Source organism: Salvelinus alpinus, chromosome 9, assembly GCF_045679555.1.
Source record: "Salvelinus alpinus chromosome 9, SLU_Salpinus.1, whole genome shotgun sequence".
Classification (NCBI taxonomy): Eukaryota; Metazoa; Chordata; class Actinopteri; order Salmoniformes; family Salmonidae; genus Salvelinus; species Salvelinus alpinus.
In genome coordinates this window covers 21,000,259-21,016,605 of record NC_092094.1, presented here as the reverse complement: position 1 = coordinate 21,016,605, position 16,347 = coordinate 21,000,259, and the positions used below count along the sequence as shown (strand labels likewise).

The following is a 16,347-nucleotide window of genomic DNA, read 5'->3' as shown; positions in this document are numbered from 1 at the left end:
TTGAATCCTCTGTTCTGTTGCCTTCTATAATTCAGTAACCATGGTCTCCTCTTTTTCAGGGAGAGCATATATCGCCTGCTGCCTCAGACAACGCCAGAGAACATCAGTAAAAATTTCAGCCACTACAGTGTGGATCCCACCACGCGCTACCCTAACATCAGCCTCCACTTCCTCAGGCCCAACCAGGTAGTGTATATACTGAGATCATAGGACTGTGTGATTGTAACATGATGAACTACAGTACCCATAATGCTCTGTGTATGATATCCAGTTTGAGTAGGGCCAGGACTGACTACCTAACCATCTTGTGAATGAAAACCCAGTGTCTGTGCACACACACACACACACGATACGATACACTTTATTGTCCATTTCATTGTGTGATGTCAGCATTCGGTAGGTAGCCTAGTGGTTAGAGTGTTGGACTAGTAACCGAATGGTTGCAAGATCGAATCCCCGAGCTGCCAAGGTAAAAATCTGTCGTTCTGCCCCTGAACAAGGCCACTGTTCCTAGGCCGTCATTGAAAATAAGAATTTGTTCTTAACCTCTCTAGGGTACGTGAGACGTTAGCGTCCCACCTCTTCAACAGCCAGTGAAAGTGCAGGGCGCCAAGTTCAAAACAACAGAAATCCCATAATTAAAATGCCTCAAACATACATGTATTTTACACCATTTTAAAGATACACTTGTTGTAAATCTAGCCACAGTGTCCGATTTTAAAAAGGCTTTACGACGAAAGCAAACGATTATGTTAGGTTAGTGCCTATTCACAGGATAACACAGCCATTTTTCCAGCCAAAGAGAGGATTCACAAAAAGCACAAAAATTAATCACTAACCTTTGATGATCTTCATCAGATGACACTCATAGGACTTCATGTTACACAATACATGTATGTTTTGTTCGGTAAAGTTCATATTTATATCCAAAAATCTGAGTTTACATTGGCGCCTTACGTTCAGAAGTCACAAAACATCCTTTGATTTTGCAGAGAGCCACATCAATTTACAGGAATACTCATAATAAACATTGCTAAAAGATACAATTGTTATGCATGGAATTTTAGATGCACTTCTCCTTAATGCAACCGCTGTGTCAGATTTCAAAAAAGCAAACCATGCAATAATCTGAGTCGGCGCTCAGAGCCCAATCAAGACACAAATATAGCCGCCATATTATGCAGTCAACAAAGTCAGAAGTAACAATATAAACATTCACTTACCTTTGATGATCTTCATCAGAATGCACTCCCAGGAATCCCAGTTCCACAATAAATGTTTGTTTTGTTCGATAATGTCCATCATTTATGTCCAAATTCCTCCTTGTTGTTCTAGCGTTCAGTACACTTTCCAAACTCACGACGCGTGGGCAGATACAGCGGAAAGTACGGACGTAAAGTTAAAATAATTATATTACAGTCCGTAAAAACATGACAAACGAAGTATTGAATCAATCTTTAGGATTTTTTAAACATAATTCCTCAATAATGTTCCAACCCGGAGTATTCCTGTGTCTTCAGAATTACGATGGAACAGAGCTCGCTCTCACGTGAACGCGCATGGTCAGAGCATGGTCACTTCATGGCAGACCTGACTCATTCCTCTCTCCTTCGGCCCAACTAAACAGTAGAGGCATCAGACAAGGTGCTAACGTCTGTTGACATCTAGTGGAAGCCTTAGGAAGTGCAACATTACCAATATCCCACTGTATCTTCAGTAGGAGCTGAGTTGAAAATCGACCAACCTCAGATTTACCACTTCCTGGTTGGATTTCTTCTCAGGTTTTTGCCTGCCTGATGAGTTCTGTTATACTCACAGACATCATTCAAACAGTTTTAACACTTCAGAGTGTTTTCTATCCAAATCTACTAATAATATGCATATTCTAGCTTTTATGGCTTTGTAGCAGGCCGTTTACATGCTTTTCATCCGGACGTGAAAATACTGCCCCCTACCCCAAAGAAGTTAACTGACTTGCCTAGTTAAATAAAGGTTAAAAAAAAACTTTTTAAAAAACTTTCAAATACACAACACATGTAATATTATTACATGCAGTATGTAAAACTGGAAAGTTAGTACACAAGTCACACGTCTACATTTTCACATATTTGAAGTCTCTGCGGCCTACTGTCCGACCGTGTGTTTGGCCTGCATCTGTCCTATGTCCCACTGTTCAGCAGTCTGGTGGCTGATGGAATGAAACTTGCCTTGTTCCTATTCTTCCTGAACAGTGGGACCCTTAATCACTTGTCTGGAGGGCAGCAGCTCAAAACATAACAAAGAAGCAGAGTTTTTTCAGTCCGGATGCATGCTCAGCAAAAACTCCTGGCAGTAGCTATGACCTATGGAAGATGTCTTATGTGAAATCCCACCCCACTCTGTTGTTGTCAGGTACAACACCTCATTGACACAGGGGATTCAAGCAGTGAAATGCGTATCGAAATGGAGAATGTAGTCACCTCGTCAACACCCAAGCTCACCCGAAATGGTAAGTAGTGTTTAGAATAAGCTATACGATGTTTCATAGCAAATGTATTCAGTTATTTAGTTAAGTTCATATTATTTAATTGTCATTCATGTCTGTTTTCCAAAGTCTCTTGTTTTTGGGACCTGGATGTTATTACAATCACCAAAATGTAACAATGAATTGCTTTCAACCTAGACCATTACCTGCTTGAGAAGCATTTCCAAGGTAATATCATTAATGACTGAGGTCCAAATGCATGACCATCTGACGATTCCTTCATAATAGTTCTTATCCGTAGAAACGAGCAACTGCCATGATGTCATGTGACTTGATGGATGGACTGATTTTATTGGATTTACTTTGTGTTCACTAACCTGGTCATTAATGGGATGGTGAAATGGCACAAACTTTGGACTGGTACCATATACATACATACATACATACATACATACATACATACATACATACATACAGTGGGGAGAACAAGTATTTGATACACTGCCGATTTTGCAGGTTTTCCTACTTACAAAGCATGTAGAGGTCTGTCATTTTTATCATAGGTACACTTCAACTGTGAGAGACGGAATCTAAAACAAAAATCCAGAAAATCACATTGTATGATTTTTAAATAATTAATTTGCATTTTATTGCATGACATAAGTATTTGATCACCTACCAACCAGTAAGAATTCCGGCTCTCACAGACCTGTTAGTTTTTCTTTAAGAAGCCCTCCTGTTCTCCACTCATTACCTGTATTAACTGCACCTGTTTGAACTCGTTACCTGTATAAAAGACACCTGTCCACACACTCAATCAAACAGATTCCAACCTCTCCACAATGGCCAAGACCAGAGAGCTGTGTAAGGACATCAGGGATAAAATTGTAGACCTGCACAAGGCTGGGATGGGCTACAGGACAATAGGCAAGCAGCTTGGTGAGAAGGAAACAACTGTTGGCGCAATTATTAGAAAATGGAAGAAGTTCAAGATGACGGTCAATCACCCTCGGTCTGGGGCTCCATGCAAGATTTCACCTCGTGGGGCATCAATGATCATGAGGAAGGTGAGGGATCAGCCCAGAACTACACGGCAGGACCTGGTCAATGACCTGAAGAGAGCTGGGACCACAGTCTCAAAGAAAACCATTAGTAACACACTACGCCGTCATGGATTAAAATCCTGCAGCGCACGCAAGGTCCCCCTGCTTAAGCCAGTGCATGTCCAGGCCCGTCTGAAGTTTGCCAATGACCATCTGGATGATCCAGAGGAGGAATGGGAGAAGGTCATGTGGTCTGATGAGACAAAAATAGAGCTTTTTGGTCTAACTCCACTCGCCGTGTTTGGAGGAAGAAGAAGGATGAGTACAACCCCAAGAACACCATCCCAACCGTGAAGCATGGAGGTGGAAACATCATTCGTTGGGGATGCTTTTCTGCAAAGGGGACAGGACGACTGCACCGTATTGAGGGGAGGATGGATGGGGCCATGTATCGCGAGATCTTGGCCAACAACCTCCTTCCCTCAGTAAGAGCATTGAAGATGGGTCGTGGCTGGGTCTTCCAGCATGACAACGACACGAAGCACACAGCCATGGCAACTAAGGAGTGGCTCCGTAAGAAGCATCTCAAGGTCCTGGAGTGGCCTAGCCAGTCTCCAGACCTGAACCCAATAGAAAATCTTTGGAGGGAGCTGAAAGTCCGTATTGCCCAGCGACAGCCCCGAAACCTGAAGGATCTGGAGAAGATCTGTAGGGAGGAGTGGGCCAAAATCCCTGCTGCAGTGTGTGCAAACCTAGTCAAGAACTACAGGAAACGTATGATCTCTGTAATTGCAAACAAAGGTTTCTGTACCAAATATTAAGTTCTGCTTTTCTGATGTATCAAATACTTATGTCATGCAATAAAATGCTAATTAATTACTTAAAAATCATACAATGTGATTTTCTGGATTTTTGTTTTAGATTCCGTCTCTCATAGTTGAAGTGTACCTATGATAAAAATTACAGACCTCTACATGCTTTGTAAGTAGGAAAACCTGCAAAATCGGCAGTGTATCAAATACTTGTTCTCCCCACTGTACATACATACATACATACATACATACATACATACATACATACAGTTGAAGTCGGAAGTTTGCATACACTTAGGTTGGAGTCATTAAAACTTGTTTTTCAACCACTCCACAAATTTATTGTTAACAAACAATAGTTTTGGCAAGTCGGTTAGGACATCTACTTTGCATGACACAAGTCATTTTTCCAACAATTTTTTACAGACATATTATTCCAGTGGGTTAGAAGTTTACATACACTAAGTTGACTGTGCCAGAAAATGTCATGGCTTTAGAAGCTTCTGATAGGCTAATTGACATAATTTTAGTCAATTGTAGGTGTTCCTGTGGATGTATTTCAAGGCCTACCTTCAAACTCAGTGCCTCTTTACTTGACATCATGGGAAAATCAAAAGAAATCAGCCAAGACCTCAGAAAACAAACTGTATACCTCCACAAGTCTGGTTCATCATTGGGAGCAATTTCCAAACGCCTGAAGATACTACGTTCATCTGTACAAACAATAGTAAGCAAGTATAAACACCATGGGACCACGCAGTCGTCATACCTCTCAGGAAGGTGTCTCCTAGAGATGAACGCACTTTGTTGCGAACAGTGCCAATCAATTCCAGAACAACAGCAAAGGACCTTGTGAAGATGCTGGAGGAAACGGGTACGAAATTATCTATATCCACAGTAAAACGAGTCCTATATCGACATAACCTGAAAGGCCACTCACCAAGGAAGAAGCCACTGCTCCAAAACCGCCATAAAAAAGCCAGACTACGGTTTGCAACTGCACATGGGGACAAAGATCGTACTTTTTGGAGAAATGTCCTCTGGTCTGATGAAACAAAAATAGAACTGTTTGGCCATAATGACCATCGTTATGTTTGGAGGAAAAAGGGGTACGCTTTCAAGCTGAAGAACACCTCCCAACCGTGAAGCACGGGGGTGGCAGCATCATGTTGTGGGGGTGCTTTGCTGCAGGAGGGACTGGTGCACTTCACAAAATAGATGGCACCATGAGAAGGGAAAATGATGTGGATATATTGAAGCATCATCTCAAGACATCAGTCAGGAAGTTAAAGCTTGGTCGCAAATGGGTCTTCCAAATGGACAATGACCCCAAGCATACTTCCAAAGTTGTGGCAAAATGGCTTAATTAAGAACCTCAAAGTCAAGGTATTGGAGTGGCCATCACAAAGCCCTGACCTCAATCCTATAGAACATTTGTGGGCAGAACTGAAAAGTGTGTATGAGCAAGGAGGCCTACAAACCTGACTCAGTTACACCAGCTCTGTCAGGAGGAATCGGCCAAAATTCACCCAACATATTGTGGGAAGCTTGTGGAAGTCTACCTGAAACTTTTGACCCAAGTTAAAAAATTTAAAGGCAATGCTACCAAATACTAATTGAGTGCATGTAATCTTCTAACCCAATGGGAATGTGAATAAATAAATAAAAGCTGAAATAAATCATTCTCTCTACTATTATTCTGACATTTCACATTCTTAAAATAAAGTGGTGATCGTAACTTACCTAAGACAGGGAATTTTTACTTGGATTAAATGTCAGGAATTGTGAAAAACTGGGTTTAAATGTATTTGGCTAAGGTGTATGTAAACTTCCAACTTCAACTGTACATACATACATACATACATACATACATACATACATACATACATACATACATACATACATACATACATACATACATACATACATACATACACTACCTGTTGAAAGTCTGGACACACCTAATCATTCCAGGCCTTTTCTTTATTTTTACTATTTTCTACATTGTTGAATAATAGTGAAGACATTAAAACTATGAAATAACACATATGGAATCATGTAGTAACCAAAAAAGTGTAAAAAAAATAAATGGTTATTTGAAGAATCTCAAATATTTTTTTTTACTACATGATTCCATATGCGTTATTTCACAGTTTTGATGTCTTCACTATTATTCTACAATGTAGAAAATAGTAAAACATTTATAAAAACCTTTGAATGAGTACGTGTGTCCAAACTGGTACTGTATATAATGGTGTGTAAAGATAGTATATGAATAGAAAATCTGTGCACAACACTAGTTATATAGGATGAGCCATGACTAGAATACAGTATATACATATATAAAGTGGGTAAAACGGTATGTAAAGTGGCCAGTGTTCAATGACTGTATGAACACTCCAAAGAGCAAAACTTCTGACTGTTTGGTCTAAAACACCCTAAGCCCTGGTCCCAAACACGTTATAGTCCACTAGTCACTGACTGCTTTTCCTTTCCCAGAGTCCATCGCTCGCTCCAGCAAGCTGCTGGACTGGTGTCAGAGACAGACGGAGGGCTACAGGAAAGTCAGTGTGACCGACCTCTCCATGTCCTGGAAGAGTGGCATGGCCCTGTGTTCCCTCATCCACCGCTATAGACCTGACCTCATGTGAGTCATATTTACAGTATATACAGTGCATTCGGAAATACTTCCGATTTCAGACGTTACAGCCTTATTCACAATACCCCATAATGCCAATGCAAAACAATATCACATTTACATAAAGTGCCTTGCAAAAGTATTCATCCCCCTTGGCGTTTTTCCTATTTTGTTGCATTACAACCTGTAATTTAAATTGATATTTATTTGGATTTCATGTAATGGACATACACAAAATAGTCCAAATTGGTGAAGTGAAACCAAAAAAATAACTTGTTTAAATTTTTATTTTATTTTTAAATGAAAAAACAGAAAAGTGGTGGGTGCATATCACCCCCTTTGCTATGAAACCCCTAAATAAGATCTGGTGCAACCAATTACCTTCAGAAGTCACATAACTAGTTAAGTCCACCTGTGTGCAATCTAAGTGTATATACACCTGTACTGAAAGGTCCCAGAGTCTGCAACACAACTAAGCAAGGGGCACCACCAAGCAAGCGGCACCATGAAGACCAAGGAGCTCTCCAAGCAGGTCAGGGACAAATATGTGGAGAAATACAGATCACTGTAGGGTTGTAAAAAAATATCTGAAACTTTGAACATCTTATTAAAAAATTGAAAGAATATGGCACCACAACAAACCTGCCAAGAGAGGGACGCCCACCAAAACTCAAGGACCAGGCAAGGAGGGCATTAATCAGAGAGGCAACAAAGACACCAAAGATAACCCTGAAGGAGCTCCACCGCTCCACAGCGGAGATTGGAGTATCTGTCCATTGGACCACTTTAAGCCGTTCACTCCACAGAGCTGGGCTTTACGGAAGAGTGGCTAGACAAAAGCCATTGCTTAAAGAAAAAAATATGCAAAGACGTTTGTTGTTCGCCAAAAGGCATGTGGGAGACTCCCCAAACATATGGAACAAGGTACTCTGGTCAGATGAGACTAAAATTTAGCTTTTTGGCCATCAAGGAAAACACTATGTCTGGTGCAAACCCAACACCTCTCATCACCCTGAAAGACCATCCCTACAGTGAAGCATGGTGGTGGCAGCATCATGCTGTGGGTATGTTTTTCATCGGCAGGGACTGGAAAACTGGTTAGAATTTGAAGGAATGATGGATGGCGCTAAATACAGGGAAATTCTTGAGGGAAACCTGTTTCAGTCTTCCAGAGATTTGAGACTGGGACGGAGGTTCACCTTCCAGCAGGACAATGACCTTAAAACCTGTTGAGGATGGGGGCGCTGTTGTGGCTATTTATGCTAATCGTGTAATTTTTTGAAACGGCTTCCCACAAAGTTCTTGATCGTACAATATGCATATTATTATTATTATTGGATAGAAAACAGTCTATAGTTTCTATAGGAGTTGAAATTTTGTCTCTAAGTGGAACAGAGCCCATTCTACAGCAATTTCCCTGACATGGAGTCTTATTTCAGAAATTTTGGCCACTGTTCTGGAGTCAGTTAAAAGGGCACTGTTATTGCTATGACTATACGGACACTGCTTACGTCTTCCCCTGGATGTCTTTACGTGATGACGATTTGAATGGGGTCGATTGCGCGTTCACAGGCACTATAAATTAAAAAACCCTGAGGCTAGTCACTCTTTTGGAGCTGCGTCATGCGCCTAGAGGACACCGACCCGCACCTGTTCCAAGCATTAGTGGAGGGAGTAATATTACTCTGGTCATGTTTCTACTCGTTATGGGAGTTAAAAACATCATAAGGTAGTTAATTTAAAGCGTTTTATAGCAATTTATATCCGTTTAGTGCGATTTTGGGACATTTATTTCTGAAACGCTGTGAATTGCTGGGCACGCTTCCAGTTCATCCCGAACGCAGTTGGCATTTCCACATGGCAAGAGGACAGCTTTCCACCAAAAGACGATTGGACCCAAGAAAGGATCCTTTGCCCAAGATACTGATGGAAGAACAGCTCAAAGTAGGACATTTTTATTATGATAAATCGTGTTTCTGTCGAAAAATGTTAGTGGCTTAGGACGCCATGTTTTTTGACGTAGCTTCGCTTGGCGCAAGCTGTATTGAAAAGTAAGGATAATTTAAAAAATGTAATTCCGCGATTGTATTAAGAATTAAATTGTCTATCAATCCCTGTCCACCCTATATTTTTTAGTCACGTTTATGAGTATTTATGTATAAGAGTAGATCACTGTCTAAGTGGCGCACAGACTTTTTCTGACCAGCTGAGCTACATTTCACATTGTCTAACCATGATTTTGGTGGCTAAATATAAACATTTTCGATCAAACTCTATATGGATTGTGTAATATGATGTTACAGGAGTGTCATCTGAAGAATTCTGAGAAGGTTAGTGAAAAAATTTATATATTTTGGCGATGTTTACTTTTATCGCTCACTTTGGCTAGAATCAATGCTGGGCTGCTATGTGCTATGTGCTATGCTAATATAACGATTTATTGTGTTTTCGCTGTAAGACACTTAGAAAATCTGAAATATTGTCTGTATTCACAGGATCTGTGTCTTTCGATTCGTGTATGCTGTGTATTTTTACGAAATGTTTGATGATTAGTAAGTAGGTAAACACGTTGCTCTAAGTAGTTTTTCTATTCCATTTGTGACGGTGGGTGCAATTGTAACCTATGCCATCTACCTGAAATATGCACTTTTTTCTAACAAAACCTATCCCATACCATAAATATGTTATCAGACTGTCATCTGATGAGTTTTTTTATTGGTTAGGGGCTATAAATATCTTAGTTTAGCCGAATTGGTGATAGCTACTGGTGTTGGTGGACAAATAAAAGATGGTGGATTATGCTAATGTGTTTTTAGGTAATAGATGTACATCTTTACATATTGTGTCTTCCCTGTAAAACATTTTAAAAATCGGACATGTTGACTGGATTCACAAGATCTGTGTCTTTCATTAGCTGTATTGGACTTTAATGTGTGAAAGTTAAATATTTAAAAAAAATATTGTTTTTGAATTTCGCGGCACTGGTTTTTCAGTGGGGGTGGGGGGGGAGTGCCGCTAGCGGCACTCTCATCCTAGACAGGTTAAGCATACTGCTAAAGCAACACTTGAGTGGTTTAAGGGGAAACATTTAAATGCTTTGGAATGGCCTAGTCAAAGCCCAGACCTCAATCCAATTGAGAATCTGTGGTATGACTTAAAGATTGCTGTACACCAGCGGAACCCATCCATCTTGAAGGAGCTGGAGAAGTTTTGCCTTGAAGACTGGGCAAAAATCCCAGTGGCGAGATGTGCCAAGCTTATAGAGACATACCCCAAGAGACTTGCAGCTGTAATTGCTGCAAAAGGTGGCTCTACAAAGTATTGACTTTGGGGGGTGAATAGTTACGCACGCTCAAGTTTTTAGTTTTTTTGTCTTATTTCTTGTTTGTTTCACAAAAATATTTTGCATCTTCAAAGTGGGAGGCATGTTGTGTAAATCAAATGATACAAACCCCCCAAAAATCTATTTTAATTCCAGGTTGTAAGGCAACAAAATAGGAAAAATGCCAAGGGGGGTGAATACTTTTGCAAGCCAATGTAAGTATTCAGACCCTTTACTCAGTACTTTGTTGAAGCACCTTTGGCAGCGATTACAGCATTGAGTCTTCTTGGGTATGAAGCTACAAGCTTGGCATACCTGTATTTTGGGAGTTTCTCTTATTCTTCTCAAGCTTTGTCAGATTGGATAGGGAGCGTCGCTGCACAGTTATTTTCCGGTTTCTCTAGAGATGTTGGATCGGGTTCAAGTTCGGCCTCTGGCTGGGCCACTCAAGGACATTGAGAATTGTCCCGAAGCCACTCTTGTGTGCTGAGGGTTGATTTCTTGTTGGAAGGTGAACCTTTGGCCCAGTCTGAGGTCCTGAGAGCTGAAAAAAAGTATGTTCTGTACGCACAAAAATGGGGGGGGGGTGCTAAGGAGTATTTCTGTCTGTAATAAAGCCCATTTTGGGAGAAAAACTCATTCTGATTGGCTGGGGCTGGCTCCTCAGTGGGTGGGCCTGGCTGCCAAGTGGGTTGGCCTATGCCCTCCAAAGCCCAGCTGCACCCCTGCCCAGTCATCTGAAATCCATAGATTAGGGCCTTTTTTATTTATTTCTATTTACTGATTGCCTTTTATGTACAGTAACATCTCTGAAATTGTTGCATGTTGCGCTTTATATTTTTGTCCAGTATACAGTACCAGTAAAAAGTTTAGACACCTACTCATTCAAGGGTTTTTCTTAATTTTTTACTATTTTCTACATTGTAGAATAATAGTGAAAACAGTAAACTATGAAATAACACATATGGAATCATGTAGTAACCAAAAAGGTGTTAAACAAATGTAAATCTTTTTTTATATTTTAGATACTTCAAAGTAGTCACCCTTCTGCCTTGATGACAACTTTTCCTTCCAACTCCATCTCAATTGGTTTGAGGTCGGGTGATTGTGGAGGCAGGTCATCTGATGCAGCACTCCATCACTCTCCTTTTTGGACAAATAGCCCTTACACAGCCTGGAGGTGTGTTAGGTCATTGTCCTGTTGGAAACAAATGATACTCCCACTAAGCGCAAACCAGATGGGATGGTGTATCACTGCAGAATGCTGTGGTAGCCATGCTGGTTAAGTGTGCCGTGAATTTTAGATAAATCACAGATAGTGTCACCAGTAAAGCACCCCCACACCATCACAACTCCTCCTCCATGCTTCACGGTAGGAACTACATATGCGGAGATCATCCGTTCACCTATTCTGTGTCTCACAAAGATACGGCGGTTGGAACCAAAAATATCACAATATCACAGCTTTCCGCCGGTCTAATGTCAATAGCTTGTGTTTCTTGGCCCAAGCAAGTTTCTTCTTCTTATTGGTGTCCTTTAGTAGTGGTTTCTTTGCAGCAGTTCGACCATGGCCTGATTCACGCAGTTTCCTCTGAACAGTTGATTTTGAGATGTCTGTTACTTGAACTCTGTGAAGCATTTATTTGGGCTGCAATCTGAGGTGCAGTTAACTCTAATGAACTTATCCTCTGCAGCAGAGGTAACTCTGGGTCTTCCTTTCCTTAGTCGGTCCTCATAAGAGCCAGTTTCATCATAGCGCTTGATGGTTTTTGCGACTGCACATGAAGAAACTTTCAAAGTACTTGAAATTTTCCAGATTCACTGACCTTCATATCTTAAAGTAATGATAGACTGTCATTTCTCTTTGCTTATTTGAGCTGTTCTTGCCATAATATGGACGTGGTCTTTTACCATATAGGGCTATCTTCTGTATACCACCACTAACTTCTCATAACACAACTGATTGGCTCAAATTACACTAACTTTTAACAATGCACAACTGTTAATTGAAATGCATTCCAGGTGACTACCTCATGAAGCTGGTTGAGAAAATGCCAAGAGTGTGCAAAGCTGTCATCAAAGCAAAGGGTGGCTACTTTGAAGAATCTCAAATATAAAATATATTTTGATTTAACACTTTTTTTTGGTTACTACATGATTGGATATGTGTTATTTCATTGTTTTGATGTTTTCACTATAATGTAGAATATAGTAAAAATAAAGAAAAACCCTGGAATGAGTAGGTGTGTCCAAACTTTTGACTGGTACCATATATCTGGATTTCTCCTGTAGAAATGCTTACAGGTGAGGTTTACTTGTAAATCAACTCTGGGTCCTTGAAAAGCGCTATATAAGTTCCTATTATTATTATTATTATTATTATTATAATAAGCATAGGAATGAAGTAGGACCTGCACACATGATTGCTCCATCACGTAATTAGGCCAGTAAATATTCATCAGGCTAGTCAATATGCACACGGTTTAGATCTTTGTCAGGTCCTGACATACTGGCATTAACATGGCCCTTACTGTCAGCAAAAAAAGGGGTTAAAACTTTCATTGACTGGAATGGCCTGACTGCTGTGACTGCTTTACCACTTTGTTTGTAGCATGTGTTATTTATCTCCTGGCACATGCTGTCAAGGCCTTGGCTTTTCACTAAATTAGGTAAAAGCTCAGAGTCAAATTGCCTGTCGCTTCAGGGAAAATTATGTATGGTACCCCTACTACACACACACACACCCAGCAGAGACGACACACACAGCGGAGACACACACATTGCCTAACGAGGGGAGAGATTAAGTTGTTACCCTCTGTTGGTTACACAGCGATTAGCATTATAACCCTTCTGCCCTGCTGCCTTTCATTGTCCAGATGACTGGGGCAGGGGTGTGGGAAAAGGCTGCATGGATGGGAAATATGCATTAAGTGCAGTACACAGACAGCTCTAATTAGTTCACATTTGAATTTATTTTATTTTGGGTAACAGACATATACAACAAAATGTACAATGTGGACCCAGAGGATATCACTTGGAATTATTAATTAAAACGCTGGATTCCAAAGTGGTCTTCGGTGGTAAAAAAACAAAAAAACATATAATGATTAGGAAGACAAGACAAAATTACAAACAACCATTTATACATTAATTTATATTGACATCCTAAAAAGTTACACTATTCACTGCACTTCTCCCTAACCTTAAAAATCAACCATATTAATTTCACATTAAAACAATTGATTCATTGCACATCATACCTACAGTACAGTATCATTCAAATAAATACACTTGACCAGCGGAAAGGGGCACAAGGGGCAGTGGAGTGGTTTCTCTTACTTAGACAACTTTGTCCAAATGAAAACCTTTGCCTGCTTTTTAAAGCTATTTCTACTTTTTATTTGCTTGATCTCCATGGGAAGGCTGTTCCATAGACAAATACCTGTATAGACAAACATGCTCCTCGCAGTACTGTTTACTCTTGGGATTTTACAAGACATAACACTACTGTAGCTCTGGTATTGTAACTGTGTTGGTTAAAGACCATATCAATGTTGTTTTTCATATAACCTGGGGCACGATCATTTAAGGTGTCATACATATGATTAAAGTTGGTCCACTCTGGACTCCAAAGGCAACAAGCCCACCTCCCGGAACTGTACCCCTATGTGGGTCCTAGGGGGGACATTTAGCATATACCTGATAACATTAACATTATTTTGCATGACCTGCATTCTCTTCTTCATCTTTTTTGATAGCCCACTATACCAAGCAGAGCAGCATAATCAACATGACACTGAATCAAGGCTGAGACAAGCAGTTTCTTAACTTTGATGTTAAAATATCCAGTGTTACTATATTAAAATATCAATTTGTCATTTTAGAAAGAACTTTAGCAGCAATCAGGTCTCTAGACAGGGATTGATCTAGGGACACACAAAGATAAATTACACTTGTTTTAGATACAATCTCCTTGCCTGCACAGTTGACCTTTTATCTTGTCAAACCTAAGTAATCTACGTTTTGTTCTAAACAAAATTGATTCAGTTTCCCAAATGTAGCGACAATTTGTTGTCAGTCAACCAATCTCTAACAAAATGCAATTCCTTCCTCAGGGTCTCCTCTGTAAAATGTATTTATAAAGCCCTTCTTACATCAGCTGATATCTCAAAGTGCTGTACAGAAACCCAGCCTAAAACCAGGAAAAACTCCCTAGAAAGGCCAGAACCTAGGAAGAAACCTAGAGAGGAACCAGACTATGAGGGGTGGCCAGTCCTCTTCTGGCTGTGTAAACTGTATCCTTCCCTGATACCAGTATGGCTGTGTCATCAGCATAAAGCAGGAGTTTGCACTTTAGTGTATCTAGCATATCATTAACCTGTAAATAAGAGAGGCCCTAAAATGTATCCTTGCTGTACTCCACAGGATATTTCTTTGACCTCTGACAGAACATCACCAAAATTACATACTTGTGTTCTGTTGGTCTGATAAGACCTAAACCAATTCACTGCTACATCATTTAGAACCAAACATTTCAGTTTCATCAGGAGAATATCATGGTCCACAGTGTCAAAAGCTTTTGCAAGTCTAACATGACCATACCTGTATAGTTCCCCTTCTATTTCAGGCTCACTGTATAGACACATTCCTCCCATGTCTCTGACTCATTGCTCATTAGTCCCCTATTACAGAAAAAACACTATTTCCGTTGATCGTTATTGACTTTTCGTCCTCTTTATCCTCTCGTACTCTATTGACCTCTTGTCCTCTGTCTCTGCGTTGTGTATTTATCTTCAAAATATTCTTATACTGTGGTCAAAAAGGTGGATAAGGCAAGTATCAGTGGAATGAGCTGTTCTAAAGCCAGATTGGAGTTCATAAATAAATTTGTGCTCAAGAAGGTATCCCTCAAGGTATCCCTATTTTCCATTGCAAAACTTTAATGGATACGACCCTGGTGTAATGCCTTACATTTTCTATATTTTCTATTTCCAGGTATGTCACTGACTTCCCGCACTGGTAAATCATGGTGCTGATGCTGCAACACTAACCGTACAAGGAAAGGGGTGGCGTGCTAATGTCAACCTCTGCATCCACCGCATTAGAACCTGCTTAGTGTGCTTGTCATGTTTATTTGGAAAGCCAAGTGATGTTAACATTTACAGTGTTACTGGTTGTTTTGACTCCCAGACATTCTGTCTCTCTCTGCCCACGGCGACTTTGACTCCCATTCTGACTCCCAGACGTTCTGTCTCTCTCTGCCCCACAGTGACTTTGACTCCTTGGACGAACGGGACCAACAGAAAAACAACCAGTTGGGATTCGACGTGGCCGAGCGGGAGTTTGGAATCTCGCCCTGCATGACGGGCAAGGAGATGTCCCAGGTGTCAGAGCCCGACAAGCTCTCCATGGTCATGTACCTCAGCCAGTTCTACGAGATGTTCAAGGACACAGTTCCCCCTGGGGCCGGAGGTGAGTAATGCACACCTTTGGTTAGTTTCATGAATATCGTTTTTATTTGGGGGTGGGGGAGTGTTGAAGATTGGTTGAAATGTTATACACACTGAGTGATCAGTAATATATATAATGCACCAAACAGACCAGAAACAGAGAGGGACTACCTGAACTCATCCAATGAGAAATGCTTGTAATTTTCATGACCCTAGTGTAACGCCTTACATTTTGTATATTTCATATTTCCAGATAACCAAAACATGAGCCCTGAGGAGAAGGCTGCGTTGATCAACAGCACTAAGTCTCCCATCTCCTTCCTTAGCAAGCTGGGCCAGAGCATCGCCATATCCCGCAAACGCAACCCCAAGGTCCTCCAATGCATCATTGTCAGCTCAGCAGTCCCATTCCCTTTAGCACTGTGTTACTGCTGTGTATATCGTCATCTTATAATGCTACTGTAGGAGTCAATAGCTGTCTGCCTGAAATAACCAGTGACAACATGTGATTATGTGATCAACAGGACAAGAAGGAGAAGGATGTGGATGGTTTGGGGAAGAGGAGGAAGACTAGCCAGGCTGGCCATTCTGAAGAAGTGCGTAAAACTTTCAAGGGTT

The 16,347-nt window shown here is 40.6% G+C and overlaps 1 protein-coding gene across 13 annotated transcripts in view; it reads left to right on the top strand.

Moving 5' to 3' along the window:
- LOC139583966 (protein-methionine sulfoxide oxidase mical3a-like) overlaps nt 1-16,347 on the top strand; it is a 155,487-nt gene that overhangs the window by 73,203 nt on the left and 65,937 nt on the right. For 12 of the 13 annotated variants that reach the window (XR_011676653.1, XR_011676652.1, XM_071415431.1 and 9 more), the window contains exons 11-16: nt 60-186; nt 2,392-2,488; nt 6,819-6,966; nt 15,549-15,751; nt 15,983-16,101; nt 16,254-16,325. Coding sequence is in view for 11 of the 13 variants with exons in the window: in XM_071415431.1 (XP_071271532.1) it covers nt 60-186; nt 2,392-2,488; nt 6,819-6,966; nt 15,549-15,751; nt 15,983-16,101; nt 16,254-16,325 (766 nt within the window). In the remaining 2 variants the exon portion in view is untranslated. Of the gene's footprint in view, nt 1-59; nt 187-2,391; nt 2,489-6,818; nt 6,967-11,304; nt 12,520-15,548; nt 15,752-15,982; nt 16,102-16,253; nt 16,326-16,347 lie in introns of those variants that run through there. The other variant, XM_071415440.1, reaches the window with a different exon arrangement.